This window comes from Chaetodon auriga, chromosome 9 (assembly GCF_051107435.1).
Source record: "Chaetodon auriga isolate fChaAug3 chromosome 9, fChaAug3.hap1, whole genome shotgun sequence".
NCBI classification, from domain to species: domain Eukaryota; kingdom Metazoa; phylum Chordata; class Actinopteri; order Chaetodontiformes; family Chaetodontidae; genus Chaetodon; species Chaetodon auriga.
In genome coordinates this window covers 18,797,175-18,816,754 of record NC_135082.1, presented here as the reverse complement: position 1 = coordinate 18,816,754, position 19,580 = coordinate 18,797,175, and the positions used below count along the sequence as shown (strand labels likewise).

Here is a 19,580-nt window from a genome sequence, read left to right as displayed (position 1 = left end):
TAACTTTTAGTGACATTCAATGAAACGAGGACAGCCAGTAAAAGACAGTAAGGAAAAGGCAGCCATGTAAGAGTGCTGAGACAGACCAAATGCTGATTGTCTGGTAACTGAAGATCAGTTAGTACAGTAATCAGAGTAGACAATTAGGTCAAATCAATGGTTCCTTGGGGCAGAGGGAGGTGTGCTGATGGGAAAAAATTAACCATTAGTGAACTTCAAAAACAGTAGAGGAATACTATTGGGTAGGAAGATGAGAAGTGAAAGAAACCAAAGACTAAAAGTGACTGTGGCCAGGCAAGAGTTCTGTATCTACTGCTGTGAAAACATTTCAATGTTTTGATGAAGAAGAGGCCAAATTTGATTAAAGTAAGGAGGCTGACTACAATAGTCAATACTGAACAAGTCAGCGTATTACAAAAGCACAACGGCAGACCTTGATTTCACAGCAGAAATAAAGAGCTCCTGCTTCCATGAAATGGAAGAATGAAGAATTCCCCGTTGATGCCGTTGTTGCTACCTGAGCCACAAAGTAGAAATCATACAAGAAGAGTTAAAGTGTTGACGGGCTGATTTTGTCACATGTCCCTACATGCTAACGCTTTAAAAGGAGAGTGCAGTCACACTTCCCTCTGGAGCCCCTCACTGTGAAGACATCTGTTGCAGACAGGCTTGTTTATTGTTAGCTGAGTGCTAGCTCCTGGAGCACGGCAGCACGGCTCGCTACTCAGCACCCAGGTATTAGGAATGCGAGTTATTACGTCTGACATAAGGTTACTGTTGTGAAAACAATGTTGTGTGGGAGCTTTGGGGTTTAATGACTCTAAGATTTTTTTTGCAGATGAGTACTAAGTGCTGTCAGTAGTTGTATTATTGCCTAGACTAAACACATAAAACAAACATGTACACAGAACAGGAACATTTTCACAACTCATCATCTGCACGGTGAGGCCGGCTATGGGACAAACAAAAGCATTGGTGGTTAATGGCAAAACACAGAGTGCAGTCAGTTGCTGTGGTCATTTCTGTGCTCTGGGAGTGCTACGGTGGGATGGCACTGACACACACCACACTCAAGCACGAGCCCAGCGACTTAAATCCAGCTAAGACGTCATCTGGGAGGGAGAAAACAATCAACACTTTGTGACAATAAAACAATACACTGTGTTAGTGCAGACACAGCACACAAGGAAAAAAAACCTTCCTGGGTTGACACTTAAAATAAAACAATAAAAAGGGTTAAAACAAGATTATCTATCAGTGAGAAACATGGCACAGAACGGGATCTGGTAAGTTCAGGCAGCAGAGGTTAAGGCGTAGAACGAACGCAGTGTTCCCCGTTAATCACAGACAAACAGCGCAGAGAGGCTTAGCAGCAGCCTATGGGTACTTCAGCAGTCAGTGAGTAAGATTTAATTGAAAGAGAACATGGACAGAAGGATGGAATACATGGAAGTCGCCCAGTTTAAGAACCGTATAGCTGATGACACTGAATGTTATCCACAAAACCTCTTAGTAGCCGACAATGTTGATAAGGCTTACAAAAAAAAAATTCAAAATGAGCAAGCTGTTAACGTCGCAGCAACATGCGTGTTATTCCAAAGTGGGGCGTGAGCTTCAGACAGGCGCATGGAAAAAAGACTGATTGTTCATGCTAGCCACCTTGATCATCCGTTGTCCCCTTATCAGGCTTGGCAGCGGTCTGTGCTCTGCCCACACTTACTCTTGTGAGGGAGGAACTTCTCGTCTTCATGGAACGGCCTACGGACACGAAAGTGGAATTATAGCCAAGCAGGCGCTTAGGAAGGAGTCAACAAGGAATCCCCATAAACAGTCTTGGAGTCATGTGCACTTCATTTGGCCTTATGTGAGTCATCAGCAGCTGATGTTCAAGTTAAACAGATGATGCTTAAACACACAGAGGAGAGTTGTAACCGTCCCATCTGATCACACTACCTGATGCCTGTTCAGTTGAATTCAGACTACTACAGATCTTAATTTATAATGGAAGTTCTTAAACACTTTCTCTGTACATCATCTTTGTAATGAAAGCATAGTGTGGGATGGAGAGGAGATCTGCTGCACCTGTCTGTTCCACCTGAAGCTTTTTGCCGTCTTCCTTACTGGCCTGAGCAGCCTTGTCATTGCTAGGCAACCGGTTACAAGACGAACTCCTTGGCTTAACCCCTGAGAGACAATGACGAAACATCCCATGGTGAATTTACACAGTGCTCCGTCGTGAATGGTACAAAGTCTGTCAGACTGTTCTAGAATACATTCACAGGCCTGGGAAAGGAAAAGTGTACATTTTAAAGAAGTTGAAAGAGAGAAAAATCAGCAATATCACACAGGAGAAACGGCACTGGCAGTCCACAGACGCTGTGGAGAGATGTGACTTGACTGATTGACTTCTGTTGATTTTTTTTTCTGCCAAAAAATCAAATATGCTTCTTGTAAATCACAAAATGCTTTGGAAGGTTTTAATTATACCACTACCAGCCCATTTATTAATGAATCACAATTTGGTGCGTGGAACCCCTTCTGATTGTGAAAACTTGATTCAGTACTTCATAGAGGTGCACAGTGAATGGATGGAGCAGAACTGGGAGGCCAACAGACCGCAGACAGAGAGCTCAAGCAATTTTTACCAGTCTGTTTGTGCTCCAGTGAGCCTGTGTGTGAAACCCTGGATATGGAGAGCAAAGGGTCAGAGTTCACCCAAGGCTTAAGAGTTGGAAGTGAAAGTGGATCTCATCCAGATGAAGCACAGTTTGTCACCTGGTAGATCTCAATACATTAATCATCAATGAAAAACATTCATCTGGCTGATAATAGATGGTGCTGAACATACTACATTGGTTAAGATGGAGCACAGGAATGCAGGAAGGGATGGGGAGAAGGAGCAAACGAGGCGGGGAGAGGGCGGGAGACTTACTTTTGTCAGGAGATTTGATGAGGGTGGCGGAGGAAGAGGATAGGCGTTTGCTGATGCCAGCCTCAGACGGCTGTTTCAGGTTCATGGTAGATGTGGAGCGCTTGTCCACTAAGAGGGAGGAGGAAAGACAGACAAGGGAGGCGGGGTTTACACTGGAGGTTGACCAATGGGGAAGGGCATTGGGGGAACACAAGGGACTACAAGGTTCTGCAAGATCTTAATAGCCCTAATATGCAATGGGTGATATGTTGCTTCATTAATATACCTAAAATAAAAATACATACAAACCATATACACTGACAGAATTAATCCACTGATCTAATGCTCTACTAATGCAGTGCACATTTAGCAAAACACATAATACAGAGGATGAATTTGCAGGTAAATATCATGTTGAACTTGACAATGTCCACTTTTAGCAAACCACAACAAAGCTGTTGTGGCACGATGGTTAGTAAACAACAGATGCTTATGTTTGACCACTCCAAAGAGGAACGCATCAACAACATGACAGAGTCCATGCCAGAGAATCCAGAGGTGATACTAATCCTGTGTTTTGTGTTGGGCTTCCATGCAAAGTCGCCCATGTGACCTGGAAGTGCTCGATGGTATGAGTGAGTGAAAAACCTAAAGCTACACTTCCAGCTATTCACCCAGCACAAGGCACATTCAGACCACAGGCCCCATACAACAAATGATTAGTGAATAACTGCCAGTTAGACTGCAGGTGAGGGTTTGTGGGGTGGGGGAGGTTGGTGGGAGGGATAGGAGGTTACCAAGCTATCTATAGTGCCAGTGCCAGCCCATGCTGTGTTGCTAGACTGGTTAGCAAATTATCAACAAACAAAACCTTGTCGACTCCTTGGTGGCTTTTCTGGTGAGGCAGGGGAGATAACTACTGTTACTGGAGATGAGGCGCTGACATCAGAGTCTCCTGTGGGAAAAGACAGCTCTCAGAGAGGAGCCATAAAGTACAAGATGCTGAGGCGCATCCTTCATACATGGGAAGAGAGAGGAGGTGAAACCTGGTGGGTTGCCATCAGCCTTTGCTTGGCACTCAGTGCTTGAAGCGTGAAATACACTGACATTATTTAGAATATTGGCATTACATTAAAGCTATCACACCAACATAAAGACAGTGTAATTTACATGACCAATTTATTTCGAAGCTGCAAATGTTCTGCAGATTTCTGCAGAACACTGTGGTTTCTTGTGTCCAACAATGGGAGTGATTGTACAGAGGAGTCAAGTGATATCTCATGCAGAAGAGTGAGAGTGCGACAGACTACAGTTACAATTGTAATTGATGTGTAATTCAGATCTAAGTAAACAGATTTGAGTTTATGAGTTTGCTTTAGTTCATTTCATACTGCCTCTTCATTACTTGGGGGGTTCAGACTTGGAGTTACTAATTTGACATGCTTTAAAAAAATTACATGGAACGTATTGTCGCTTGATTGATACCCAACTAGCTGCTAACAAGGTCGAGTTATTATAGTCTCATATCCTAAGCTTACAGAAGTTAGATTGTGTGATGAAACACAGTAAAAAGACACAATCACCTCTCTGTATGTTTGAGTATTGTGCCTTTCTCTAATATACATGTTTGACTGAGAGTCACACGTCTCAATATCAGCATCAGCATCAGTGGCCAAAACACAGCGAGAAGTTGCTTTTATGTACACTGCGGCAGGCTTTTACCCCAAATGCGGTGAAACATGTTCTCGCTGTGAACTTGACCACTATCACACTGTTTTTCTGCTTTTGTCACAAAGAGTGAGGCACTTTTGGTGTATCCTCTTTAAAGCACTGCGGCAAAGGAAAAGTAGAGAAGAAAGGGAACTTCTCAGGCAAAGAAAGAGCATCTACCTGTTCGTCCATCTGAGTCTGTGGACAGTCCTCCCCAGGACCATCTTTTCTGCCTCTGCTCCACTCGCTGACTACGCTCCAGTGTCCGCCGCATAACTGCCTCGTAGTGCTCCTGCAGCATAACGGGCGCAGAGGAAGAGAAACATGCAAGCCATTTACAGCAGAGCAACAATTGTTCCTAACATTAGAGCAGAGAAGACACTCGTCTTTTGTTAAATGTATAAAAGAAACACTGCAACATAACCCTGAATTTCTGTCTAAAATTGACTAATTTCAGTCACAAGAGTAAAATCAACTGAGCAACATCAAGCACTGCCCCGTGGCTCTCCAGACTCCACCCCTGCTGCATGTACCTTTTCCTCTTCCTGTTTCTGCTTCCTCTTCTCCTCCACAGCCAGTCGTTTCTGCTCCTCCTTTTTTCGCTGTTCCTCAACCTTTTTCTGACGCTCCTCCACCTGACGCTCCACTTGCAGCTTGGCCTTGCGCTCCCGTTCCATAATCTGAGACTCTCGCAAAGCTGTGCACACGTACAGTGTAAGTGCATGCATGTACAGTGAACATGTGCAAGAAAAAGTGAATCATTGGTATGTTGTCTTCTTATGCACGTGAACAGCCTTTAAGTAATAACTCCTTTGTTATAAGCCAATACAGAACAGCAATGTTTTTTTTAAAAAATATCTATACAAGGCCCGGGTTCATATTCACTGCATTTATGACCAAAACCTGCTGCAAATGAGAAAATTCACAATACTAAGATGTAATGATATGCATTCTATCATCTCTTTAAATTAAACAGGGTAAATTTCACATTAGGGTTGGGTGATATGACAGTAGAAATGTGTCCACTGGGAGATCTGACAATAGCGTTTCCAATGTGGGATGTATTCCTTAGGGTCTGGGCTATATATTTGGTGCAGGCTATGAGGCAAATCAGTGGCAGATTCTCACGTGATCTAGTGAATCCTTGTGAGGTAAAATGATCTGGGTAACCTTTTATCTGGTTTGCCAACCACCGCAGAAGAAGAGAGTGACAAGAAAACACGGAGGTCGACAGAGACTGTGACTGTTTTGAGTCTTTTGTTTTTAACGCAGGTGTCTCATGTGAGGTAGTCTTTTTTGCTTGTATGGAAGCTCCAAATGAAAGAAGAAAATAATAAAAATTAGAGCTGTCTTCAGCTGAAATAATTTCACAAAAATCTGCCTCTTACCCTGTAGTTTGTCTGCCTCTTCTCGCCTCTCTTTTGCCACTCGCAGACGGTCGTCTATTCTAAGCGCAGCACCGTCAAGGACTGCAAACACATACATGTGTATATGTAGTTAAAAGCAATGCATATTCCCAGAACAAAAGAGAGGATTACAATCCAGCACAGTGTTACGAAGGGTTCGCATCAGGCAGGTAGATGTGTGCATGTGACCGTCATTAATGAGCTTTGTCAACTGTTACAGTAATAAGATGATGACTAAGATTTAATGCAGTAAGCCACACTGAGAGGGTGGTGGAAGTGGATTGTGTTGCATCTAATGGCTCAGATTATGGAAGACAACAGAGCGAGTGACAGGGCAGTATCTGTGAGAACCATTTACCTGGCTTACACCCCTGAGGTTTAGCTGGTGCGTTGGTTGTAGGCCCCGGACTGTTCCCTGACAGGCTGCGCCGCTCCTCGGCTTGTGCCTGTGCAGCTGCAGCTGTATGTAGGAAAACACACCGTGCACACAGACATATAGAGTCACATCATGACATGTCTGACAAAGAAGGTACATCAAATAATATCAAGGAAACAGAATTACTCTGGGTTGTCTAAACCAATCATGTATAAATCAGCCATTTTTCTCTGTGCTTTGCTTGTTCTCCATAGGAATGCTAGTTCTAGAGAGATCCAACGGATTTGAAGCTACAGAACAATCCAGCTATTCAGCCATCCGACATAACGCCTCGCTCATGGTCAACCGTGTAGCCAGCAATACACTGCCTTCTGTGACAAGCTCGGAGGCATGGGCTGTTGTGAGAAACATGTCTGGAATCAAATCCTTGTGAGCTGCAATATGGTTAATATGCCCAGTGGTGCTCAAAATGTTAAGCACAACCACTCCCTAACACATGGAAATTAACAAAAATCAACATAGGACACATTTCTTCATGTGCAGTTAGCTTTTACGCTGGTTTAGCCATCTTGAGAAACTGGAATATCAGCATAAGTCCTCCTGTGGCAAGGCATAAGTCATCCTACGCTTGCAGCAACCTTTTTTGTTTTAGAATTTCTGCAGTTTTTCTTTGGGAAAGTGACTTCTAGCACCACAGAGAGAAAATGTCAGTGTCTGCAAAGAGCATCTTGTTCTAATACCCATTGACAACTGAACAATTCCTGATAAAGGCAGGGCTTGCAAATACGCTTTTAAGGTAGAAAATACATCAACTCTTCCACCAGGACCACCACAGGGTCAACAGCACTTTCTTCAGCGAAAAACTAGTCACAGGAGAATCACAGCTAGGGAATACAGGAGCAGGAAGGAAGGAAACAGCAAGGACATGATCGAGCTTTATGAGCCCTAGTATCAGCCTTCTCTCCGGTCTCTTTGCCTCTGTGTCTCTGCATATTCAGCATTAACAGAACTGCTGACAAAGAGGCAAAATGATGGTCAGCCATGTGATATTCACATTATTGATGAACACGGCTGTGTTCTGACAGTCTCTCACTGTTTCCATGGCTAAAATAAAATCCTTACATTATCATTACATCTATACTTATGTAACCCTATCTCTTAAAAAAAAATAAATAAATCTCTTCAGCACTAATGTTTCATGGAAATAAAGTTAAAACACATGGACTATTTTGAACGCTCTGTCATCTGAACTTTGAGAATGAGCTGCAATGCATTTACATTCTTTATTCATACTGTATTTTACCTGATCAGTGAAAGCAATGAAAGTGGCTACAAATATCAGTTTAAAAAAAATCATAGTATGCGCTTAGAAAATTTTAGCCGTAATGTATGCAATTTGTAGTAATTGTACTAGAACACCTAATCAATTGGATGATGATCATCAAACATTAGTCATCGATGACATAACTTAATGTCAAAAAAGAAATTGCTTGTCTACATGAAAAACGCCACTGATCTGTTTGATGTAGTATCACAAAGAAGCCAATCCAAATGTACTTCAAGCGCAAAAGTACTGCTTCTCCTCATCTTTCAAAGGGGAGACGAGATAAGAAATGCTCCACTGGTTTAGTATAGCATACTCGTGACATGATGCGTTGAATTATGATCATATGTGCCCTCCAAGCAGGGTATAACCACACTGACAACACTGTGGACCTGCTAGAGAACGAGACTAAAGCATGACGATCTCTGTCGACACCCAATGAGAGCTGCAACTTTGCTTTGCTTTACTATACCTAGAGCTTCATTTTTAAGGTCTCGTATGTTCACTTCTTACTTCACAAACTAACTTCTTGCCTGCAATACTGTCACATCTCCCACCCTGCAGCGATTAAGATGCTGCTGATGCAAACCAAAGATTTTCTGCTACTTCACATCAAAATCAATTTCCACCAGCGAATCATTGGAAGGATTTTCTTTATAAAGCAGCTTCAGGAGGTGCAACCTTATTTGCCATTCAGGTAAGATAGACATTTGTCTTCAAAAGAAGCAGCCACGGCGAATTTGAATGGTTACATGAAGGTGCCTATTGGATATCATCAAAATCAATATCACCTCTTACCATGTTGTCTTAGCGTATGTAAAACATTCATGCTGTGCCCAGCATTGCCCGCCACAGGCACTGATCATGGTTTCTCTGAGCACAGCATGGCGTGCATGTCCTATCTGTATGGAAATTGACTGTACACTCTACTGCCTTACCCTCTGAAAAGCAGAGAGGACAACAGGCCCTTATTGCAAGTGACACCGACAAATTCAGTGATACGGTTTGATCACTCAGTTGACTACCCAAAACGGTTTGTTTGCACCCCTGAACCAGTGAAAAATGTATGAGTGCACACAAGAGGAAATGACAAACATAAAAGGGGATCTGGATAGACACCGTAAGACTGCCTGCTGTCACAGAGATTACAACAATCCTACTCTCCTGAAGTAGTTATAACAAACCAGATATCAGAGTTAGCAGGAGATGGACAGAGCAGAGGGAGGGTAAGCAGCCGTGCACTGATTATCTGTATTATGCAGCAGCATTGATGGTCTTCAGTCAAAGCAGCTTATGAGGGTCAAAGTCTGCAGCCAATGCCCAGTGGAAGTGCACTGGTCACTTCACATTTGATTTCCTTCAACCCCACCAGCAAAACAACTAAATGATTTGGCTATAGTTTTAACAGCTTTTTCAAAACACAAGAGCAAAAATTACTCTCATCAGTTGGCAATTCTGTGATAAGAGACTGTATATGTGGTGGAAATAATACAATATCACAAGGATTCGCTGACCTCAAAGGAAACTAGGAAACATGCATGAGCTCGATCTGTTCTCTTCCTTATTCAGCGTTCAAATGTGCATTTAAACAGTTTATGATACCGTATGTTCAGCACACAGTATAGGTTAGCATATGGATTTTGGGCGTGCAATGAAACTGCTTTTAACCTCGTCAACACAGACATTCTCATTTACTAAAGAGAACAGACAGGAAAAAAAGATGGGGCACTCCGGGTTTAAGAGGCTGATCTATATTCAGAAGAAAAAGCTACCCGATTCTAGCATGAGTGAATCACACCCAGAGCGAAAACACAATAATCTCTCCAGAGAGATGCAAAAAGAATCTTGATGGCCTCATTATCAATGGTTAAGATCATGTAACTAAAACATCATGGCTTTGAAACTAGCCCAGAATCTCTGTGTCACATCATATCTCACTCTTTCTATCCAACCTCCCCTGTTCATATAAAGGCAAATACAATCAAATGCCAAGCACCCTGTGTAACAGGGGAACTGTTACTAAGTGATGCACACAGCAGCTCAGCATGGATGAAGTGCTTACGCCTGTATCAACGAAGACACTGACTCTGAAATGAGATGATTCACAATTAAATGCAACACTGGTAAAGCTTTGAGAGATTAGTCATCAGACTGTCAATTTATAAGCAACAATTGCTTCACATTTGGGCTGCACAATACACAGTATATTTCTCAACGGGAACACCATGTGAGTGAGGTGATGCTGATATTACAATGCATAGTCAGTAGACTCAGGATAGAGTCTATGAAAGGGCTCCTCAAACAATCTTAACTTATACAAAATACTGTAAGTAATTTAGTTAGGACCCAGAATATGAAGTTTCAAAGTATGACCTTCTTCCATGACATGAATTCAAGCTACCTCCATTCTATGGTCTTTAGAGGGAAGCAAAAGCCAACAGTACAGCAAAGGGGCTGAATAGGTAACAGCTGTTAATCCAAAACCATGCACTGTTTCTATCGATGCAAGACTATTTACGCATAACAATATCTGCTATAACATCCACTTTAATATGACTTCCTGTCACAAGCTCTGATTCATGATTTTACTGACTTCGGGTGCCACAACCACAGTGGATGTACGTCCTCACTGAACTCAATGTTCTGTAGAGATAAGACAGACGCTAAAAAAGTGCAAAACTATCAGATAACACTCTCCAATGACACACCGATTCATGCGCTGATTAAATGAGATGTAGGAAGAGATTCTGTTTTTCCAACAAACCTCAAGAGAGCCAGGTGTGCTCATAGAAATGAAAAGAGCCAATCAGATGAGCTGTCTCTCACCACTCCATCACTATGGAGATTTGCACACATTAACATACATCAGTGCTGAAGCATGGACGTGCACAATAAACCCTTCAAAAGGTGGGAGGAACAAAACCACAAAAATGAACAGTTATATACCCGACTGATCGATGCCATTATCTGAGCTAATCGAGTGTTCAGATCAGTGTAGGCAGTAGTGTTGAGGAAAATCTAGAGTTAAATATCCAGTCTGCAGTGGGTGGGCCACATCATTTCAACTCAATCATCCTGTGGTCAATAAAAAAAGTCATCATGTAGTTTAATGCAATGTGTTTTAGTCTGTCATCTTTCTTGGATTCTGGGTTGTACTAACAGATGCTCAAAAAACACTGGAAACCATTCTGAGTGCAGCACATATACATATTGATTGTTGTGGCCCAACCGTCAGGCTGCTGAGTTATTATGGTAGCAGTAAAGACCACCAGGGGGGCTGGTGATGGCCTGGCTCTGCAGGCCAGACAAAAACATCAAACAGGAAGCAGGCCAGCCTGCATTACGTCATAACACTTCTAGTCGAACGCTAACACTGATCAAATCCTAGTTCTTCCTTTAACAAGAAAGGTCTTTAGACAATGTTGGCAAAGTGGGGAAGCAATAGAGGGTTAGGACTCTTTTCTGTCTCTCTTTTCAAATGCAGCGTTACTGTGTCAGACTGTATGGTACAATTAAGCATCTTGTTGCAGAGGAGGTGTCTGCAGTGCTTAATGAAAGGGTGCTAGTGAGTAATAAAACAAAAAACTCTAAACAAACAACATAAACGGGTTAATTCACTGACTAAAACAAACTGAACCAGCAATTAGTTCCTTTTATTTTATCACATTTGTCCAAAATCACTGAAATCATCTTGTGCTGTACTTGGCTAAAATGAAAACATGAACGTTCTTGGTCATCTGTGGCACAGAGCGTCCTACTGCTGCCTCAAGATTTCAGGTCCTCGGATAACACTGCTGATGCACGCTCTCACACGTGCACACGCATGCATGCACAAACACACCAGATCTTCTATGGGATTACTCAAGACCTGTTCATGCAAAGGTAAGCCTCAGCTATTTGCAGTACTGGTAGGATAATGATGACACATCCCAGTTTCCTCGGGAGTCTCCTCTTCCAGGTGGACTGCATGTTCTTGTGGAGATGGACATCGAAAGGATCTGATGATCTCCAAATCTATTATCAATTTTCATTATCAATCCAGTTCTTGTTTGACTTGTTTAATCTATTTTTATTATATAGTGTTGGAGGCTAAAACATGATTTAACATTATTACTTTATTACTCTATTATACCAGTAATCGTTTGGTTTATAATCCTCACTGAACCGAAACAAGTTAGAACCAAGAGGGCTGAACCAAACATCCTGTTCTAACAATCTGTGAGTGACAAATACATGCTTCACCTCTAACTGACACATCATATCTTTTCTGCTGTCTGTAGCTCAGCACATTAAATCAAACTCTGACATCACGCTGCATAGACAATGTGTGCCCCTGTGTTTTGTAGTTAAATGGGAATTTATCCTCAAAACCATCCAAAATCTCTCAGCAAAGCTGGCAGGGAACTTGTGTATGCACATACAGATGTGTTAATGTCAGTATTTTAACATACCAACTGCTGCCTTATGAGCAGAACTATTCTGATGACTGACTGACCTTAGTTATAGCCTACACAAATGAACAGGTTTTGCTATTCAAATCTTTGGTGTGTGTATGTGTCTGCACACGCGTGTGTTGTAATACATCTAATTTAAAAGATTAAAATAAAACAGGTACACAGCATTCGTGCTAGAGGAGCAAAGCTAAGTGGACAGATCCAAGAAACAACATACTGAAATTTAGGCTGGTCCATTTCCTCTTCTGGTTAAATCCAACCAGCTCAGAAATATTTCTCATGCTTTTAATTCTGCAGCAGCAATCACTGAGCCAGGATCAGTATAACCTTGCAGTGGTGTGATCTCCCTTTGTAATAGCAGGGTACATTTTCTCCTTGCTCACATTCTTGTGGAAATGAACACGAGCTAGATTCCTAACATTATTTTATTATTGTCAGTCGTCTGCTCTGACTGGAGGCCAAGCAAACTGACATCCTTTTATTCCTCACAAAGCCGGGGTTCGCACTTTTTGCGGATATTTCCATAAGACCACAGAATTGGGTGGATGTAAATTCCAGATTGAAAATACTCAATGGAAAAGTTAAGAGAAACAGGAAGAAGATCAGTACTAAATATGGTCCCCTTGTTGCCAGGAGTAAAACATGCCTACACCCACACTGGGTATGCAGAAAACTCCCTCTTACCCTAAAATACTAAAAAAAACTGTCTGCCCAACTGAAGCTTAAGTCACAACAAACCATGCATTCATGCCCACAGATGCAGACCTAGTAAACATCCATGTCTACGTCTGGACGGGGCCAGCTGAGGCGTGGATGAGAGGCATTGATAGAGGTCTTGCTGCTGCAGTTGGCCTGCACAGTACTATTTACAAAAAACGCAATGTGGCTATTGCTTAAGGGAACTGTCTGCAGCTCCAACCAAAACTCCTTTATCGCTTCATCAAGACATTTCAAGCAAAGCAACCATGCAGCCTTATTCTCTTATCAGAGCTCAGTGTCTGACAGCGTCTGACACTCCAGCTTTATCTGAAATTCAGGTCAGACATTGTTACAGTTACCCTCCCCGGAGAGTGGAGGGGGTTATGCCATATGTCAACACATAAGCATGAATGTCGACCAACTGATACAAGAGAGAAAAAGGACAGCTCGTGTGTGATAGTTTGGAACAGGAAGCAACGAAAGTGCTGATGTGCTGTGAACCAAGCTGCCAGTTAGTTTCTACTACAGGCATCAACTCACATTGCTGTCAGCTTTATTCAGACTTTCACGCACAGAAACGCTTCCTGAACTTTTTCTGAAAGGGACAGCGGCAGATGATCACTTTTGACAATAATCTCCGAGTGATGAGCAACGCTACCTGGTTAAGCTACTGAGGAAAGTCAGTTACAAAGCAGTTGGTTAGCTTCGTTTAGCGAACATTTTTAGCCTGCCTACACATTCACACAACAGCACTTTGATGGACAATGTGATTAAAACGCTAAGCTAAAGCAAAGCTAGGCGAGCTGGGCGCCAGACGAGTCGCGATATGACAACCGGCTCCCCGGATATAAAATAAAACGTTACAACTTTAGCTAACAGGTACTTCACGTTAGCTACTTCAGCAAGTTGAACCAGCTCGTTTAGCTTTTCCCGAAGTTAATAGATAAAGCTTTCGGTTGAGATGCGTAAATTCAATCCGACTTCTAACGTTTAATGCGCGAAGAAGTACCAAATTTTCCCGCATCCATTGTCAGCAGAGAACCGGACGGCGAGCTAACGTTACTAGCCGGAAAAGCTGGCTGCGTTACAGCACGCTCAAATAAGCCGGTTAGCGGCGGCACTTGCCAGCAAACATTGCAAAGTCATAACTACATTGTAAGAAACAAATGGTCCTCAAAATAACCACGACTGCCAAAGTTTTCTTACCCATTTGGGCTCGCAAGCCTTTGAGAGTCGTTGCACCCTCCGCCATTTCTATGAAGTTTTCCTTCTCTGTTTTTTCTGAAGCAGGGGCGCGTAACACATCGCAGCCGGTAGGACTCGGACACCACGGGGACGTGGACATCAAAGAGAGGGCACGAAATGACGAGGTCTCACTCTTACCTCTTTCCGAAGACTGACAAGACCGTCGCGAAGCGCGGAGGAACAAAGCGTTCAAAATGCTGCTGTGTGAATGGAGGGTTTTGAGATAAGGTGATATGTTCAGCTGCAGATATCTTATTTAAAAAATGTAGATAATTCATGAAAGCAATTCCATAAAATGTAAACACAAACAGTATTTTAAGGTTAGACAAGTTTAGCATGTACTGCTGTTAAAAAGAAGCTATTTGAAAATTTTAAATCACATTTTTTTAGTTTATGGAAAAGAAAATGAAACAGTGCGAAAACAATTCATAAGCTTAAGTGTTTGTGTTAAGAACTTCAAACATGGCGTTCCACACCTCCAATAAAACTCCGTTGTACAGGAGGGGCTGCATCACTTTGCAGATTCTTTGTTTGCTTGAGGATTATAATCTTAAACGCGAAGTTGTGCAAACCGCGAAGTGTGCCATTATTGTACGTGGTAGTGACACATCTTGATAGACGATCTATGGGTGTGCGCTTAAAATACTAGACACTGTGGTTGTTCCATTAAACAGCACCCCCTAGCGTCTATAGCAGTTGTTGCATGCTAAAAAATAAATGGTCCATTAGAGATACTGTAATCCAGTTAGATCCAATTAATGAAACAGGTATGCTACTTCCACGAAACAACAAGGTTCAGTTAAACACATAGAGTACTTTAATAATGTAAAATAATTTTTATCAGGCCTCTGAGATTCTGAGAGTCTTTGAAGGAAAAGCAAAAAAAAAAAAAAAAAACAATAGCAAACTTTATTGAAAAGTTGTTCATCATTTGCTTTTGAGACAGCTTTGTAAAATACAGACAGGGGGAAAAAAAAAGAAATCTTACCAGACTGAATGTGCTGAAGAATCTGCAGAGCGAGAGACGGAGGAAAACTGTCAGTAGGCAAACTTCTCCCAATGAGAGAATAGGATATTTTCTCAGGACTCTATGTTTTTCCTTTCACCGTGAACACTGCATCCTCTGTCCTGGTCTGTCTCACATGCTTTAGCCAGCGGGCCTCTCATCTATTTTACATGGTAAACAGGAAGTAACACCACATGTAGGGTTCAGTTGCAGTGCCCTGGATATTCTGTTATTCAACACTCAAAGCACAAACTATGAATTCTTCTCGCTATCAGACTTAATCAATCATGTGACCTCTATTGTAGTAAGAATTTTATTCAGATGGCAATTGATAAAGCAAATATCCATACAATTAAAACACAACAATGGGCAATTAGGTGAAAAAAACGTTCTTTACTCACAGGTATTATTTTCATTAGTTCAAAATCGATTCATTTCAGTAAGAAGAATGTCTTTGTGTCTCAACAATAAGCGCTGGGTAATCCATCTGTCTGCTAACAGTGTCACCATGCAAAGTGGATCAGAAATACTGTATAACAGCTGACCTAAGAACACATCCCGAGGGTCTAAGTGTTCACCACAGCTCTGTGTATCCTCGCAACAACTTCAGGGTTAGGTAAGAGAGCAGCAGCCTGGGCCAGTTGGGGCAGCAGTGTGTAGGTGGAGGTGCGCAGGTACTGAAAGAGGTCCTGGAAGCCTTGGAGATGAGCAATGACCTGAGGCGGGACACCCAAAGACCGCCCAAGCCTCCTCAAAATCTTCCAGTTGTCAGCAGAGTCAAGCATCAAGGACAAATCCTGGACTGAGTCATAGTCGAGCATCTCGATACTCTGACCTGGACAGAGTCAGAACAGTACGAGTGCAATCACCAACATGAGTGTAAAAAATGAGTGCCAACAAGTGAGCTCATTTATAGAAGGATGAACCTGTGTGGAGGGCACTTAGCTAAAGGAAAACAAACCTCGAGCCACTTCCCATATTGTCTGAAGTTTTTGCTCCATCTGATATTGACACAGAAAAGAGGACAGAGTAAGAAACAGGTACTACTGATTTTAACATTCTGACAGGAGCAAAGTAAATTAATATATAATGGGTATTTCCATTGAAATTGATTGAACCAATAAAAAAAACAGTAATCACAATATAATTTTTCAGGATTTTCCGATTAAAGCGTCTGCCGTATGCTTGGTTTCTCTCGCTGATACAAATTTAAATTGAATACCTTTGGTTTTGTCAGCATTAAAGACCTACTGTAACCGCAGTTCATCATTATTTCTGACTGTTTTTATATTCGGAGAAGAAGCAGCGAACCTCAAAATATGCAACTGAAAAGCAATATTAACTGATAATTACAGCTCTGATTGTATTTGAGTTACACGTCTTACTCTTGAGTATATCAACCCTCGCACAGGATTGAGGCTCAAATGTTAAGGAACACTGAACCCATGAGCATGAAGATGACTGGACCATTATAGCAACAGTATTATGAGAATCACTGGAGGACAATTATTTTGAAAGCACTTCTTTCACTGACCTTGGCACTAAAATGATATGATACAGAAATGCACTTTACCTCCTCCATTGAATAGCAGCTGCTTTGCTGTTCCTCCTGTGTCATGCTCTCCTCTTTCTGACTGGACGGCTTAATGTTGGTGGTGACATTAATCACAATAGAAGTGGGCTGCACCTCGTTCTCATGACCTCTGTGAAGAGATGACATTGATGTAAATAATGACATATGGACTGATGAGAGGTAAACTGAATGCGTAATCAAGCTGTATGTAGTATTTGCAAAGCACCTCAGGGGATCTTGAGCTGGGCCAAGTGATTGTGAAGGAGCCTCTGATTGTTTGGCTGCTCTCTGTGCAGGTGTGCACTGAAGGTCACCTGCAGACAACAGTCCCTCAGGCTCAGGACAGTACTCAGGAACCTGCTCTGAACATCGCAACACGTGTGCATGATCCAAATTTAGTTAAGCAAACAAAAGACACATGTACGGAGATGTCAAACATGACGTGTCCGACTCACTGAATCTCTCAGCAGTCAGGAGGAAAGCCCAGAGCAGCAGAGCAAGGAGGAAAATCGACGAAGCTGTTGCTGAACCAATCAGGACCACTGAAAATGTTTCTTCTTTTACTCCTTGATTAAACAGAAAGTCTGTTTAAGTGAAATTGAACACAGGAGTTGAAATGAAAAGCATGAAAAAGTGAGGGTCCCCAGGGTTACTCACTCTTCTCTTCGGGCTCTTTGATACCTCCCCTGGCCACAGCGCCGACACTCTCTGTCAGAGGACAGCAGTTAGAATTTTTCCTTGACAACATCTCTGGAAAATCACTGGTCAATAAAACTATTTATACAAGCTTATTAACATTGTTCAGTCTACGGTTTATCTCTGGCACTTACTTCCTTTAGAGCCTTCAGCTGTCAGAAGCAAACACTCTTTATGGACTGTGTCATGATTATAACAAGGCACACAGGGCAGCTCCACCTCCCCGGTCATGCTCCGGAGTTCATAATGCCTGCACACACAAACCGCATTCAGACACTTAACACAAAAACAAATGCTAGCACCTAACAGGTGGTAAAGTTTGACACTGTAGGTGTAACTCACCCAGGGAGGCAGTGGCCACACTGGGCATCACTGGTGGGTGAGCATGCTGTCTTCTCCAAGCGGTTGAGCAGATTGCAGTGGGTGCATCGCATGCAGGGAGCCACACCCGTATCTGCACTGAACTTCCCTTCCTCACACAGAATACAGACACCTTCACCACCATCTCCAAAACCACAGTCCTGAGAATAACGTACAGTATAAACTTGGAGCGAGAACACTGGTAAAGGAAAGAAAGTTAAAAGGCGAGAAATGGTCCTGCCACTGTAATGTGTCGTGTGTGTGTTACCTCTGAGAGCTGCTCTCCTGGCCCGCATACAGGACATACAACACAAGTGCCATTAGAGTGGAAGAACTCTGTCTGATCACAGCTGGGCTCGGATTTCACCGGCACACACCCAATCTGAGGAAATACACATTAAACACAGTTAGTGGTGGAAGAAATATTCAGAGTCTTGAAGTAAAAGTAGTAATACCACAGTGTTAAAATACTGCATTCAAGTAAAAGTACAAAAATATAGAAGCAGGCTGGAATATTCTTAAAGCACTGGAAAATTGACTTTTATTTTTTAAGAAAATCAGACTTTAATTACTCATTTAAAGACTAAAATTGCTCAATAAGCAGATTTTATGTGTTGATCGATGCATCATATCATATAGCATAAACTGGGAATAAAAATGTCAAATAAAAGAAAAAATGTTCTTAGTTATTTTCAGGATGAAACAGTCAAAGTTTTAGAAATCTGTGCAAGGAAAGTGCCTAAAGGTCAGACCTACCATAAGCAGAGCAGCATAGAAACAGGCCTCTACTGGCAAAGCGTCCATCGTCCTTCTCTTAGGAGCAGAGCTACACCGAAACTGCAGCCCTTGAAAGGTATATATTGTCCCGTGAACACTCCCCGATCAAACTTTACTCACATACTATTAAAAAATGACACATATAAAGAAAACTGATGCCAAAAAAGCAGACTAAAGCAGTGCAAACTCACTTGGCAGTTTCAAAAGATCCATATAGTTTAGTAAGCACTAATGACTAATTTGCAGCTTCCATCAGTGGCAGTCTGCCTCCTACAAGCTGCTCCTCAGTCAGCAGAGGTGAAGTGGTGGGAGAGATCTTTGGGAATCCCCTCATTCTGCATCACTGGTGACGCAGGAGAGGTTCCCAGCGAGGCTATCGACCAGTGGACCAATGAATACGAGACTTTCAGGTCTCCCCCACCTGGGCCGCCTCACGTCACACCTGGTCTTCTCACATTCCCTCCGGGGAACCCGCTTGTTTTGGTTCTGGTTTCTCAGACAGGGGGCAGAGGAGGAGGGGGCAGAATTCAAGAGCGTGAATGAGACCCTTGTTAAAGAACGTGCTTGCAACAAGGAGACTCTGTGTGTGTGTGTGTTTGCTGGCTGGAATAACATTTTTAATGCAACGACCAGTATTATTTTGTTCTCTCTGGTACTGAGTCCACTGACGAGGGGCATGCTGAAGGTGACACACATACAGTGAATCATAAACTTGTTCCCAAACTCAGTTACATAAAATCATACAGTTGCAGTATACTGTTTGACCACTCTGTGGTAGTATGGAGCCCCAAAACTATACAAAAGATAATTAGAAATTCACCGCACTGACAGGATATTATGCGCATGAAAAGGAGTCAGTGACAGGCATTTGCTCTTTAAATTGTTAAGGCTTAAAAAGAAAGGCTGTACCATAGACATCCTCACTCTCAGGCCTGCACAGTTGAGAACAAGACTGACCGTCAAACGTCTCACAGAAAAGCCGATTAGATCTGTTTGAGCAGTTATCACTTGAGGCCTCATTGCAAAGCACAAGAGCGGCACAA

The 19,580-nt window shown here is 42.4% G+C and overlaps 1 protein-coding gene across 13 annotated transcripts in view; it reads right to left on the bottom strand.

Annotated features, from left to right (window-relative positions):
* map7d3 (MAP7 domain containing 3) overlaps window positions 1-14,207 on the bottom strand; it is a 28,014-nt gene extending 13,807 nt beyond the window's left edge. For 5 of the 13 annotated variants that reach the window (XM_076738607.1, XM_076738608.1, XM_076738609.1 and 2 more), the window contains exons 1-9: window positions 14,087-14,207; window positions 6,386-6,487; window positions 6,010-6,090; window positions 5,155-5,318; window positions 4,802-4,913; window positions 3,783-3,866; window positions 2,933-3,040; window positions 2,083-2,184; window positions 1,660-1,758 (exon numbers count right to left, since the gene is read on the bottom strand). In XM_076738607.1, the coding sequence (XP_076594722.1) occupies window positions 1,660-1,758; window positions 2,083-2,184; window positions 2,933-3,040; window positions 3,783-3,866; window positions 4,802-4,913; window positions 5,155-5,318; window positions 6,010-6,090; window positions 6,386-6,487; window positions 14,087-14,132 (898 nt within the window). In that variant the 5' untranslated portion in view covers window positions 14,133-14,207. The remainder of the gene's footprint in view (window positions 1-1,659; window positions 1,759-2,082; window positions 2,185-2,932; window positions 3,041-3,782; window positions 3,867-4,801; window positions 4,914-5,154; window positions 5,319-6,009; window positions 6,091-6,385; window positions 6,488-14,086) is intronic. The other 8 variants (XM_076738615.1, XM_076738617.1, XM_076738620.1 and 5 more) reach the window with 4 other exon arrangements.
* Window positions 14,208-19,580: the final 5,373 nt, after the last annotated feature.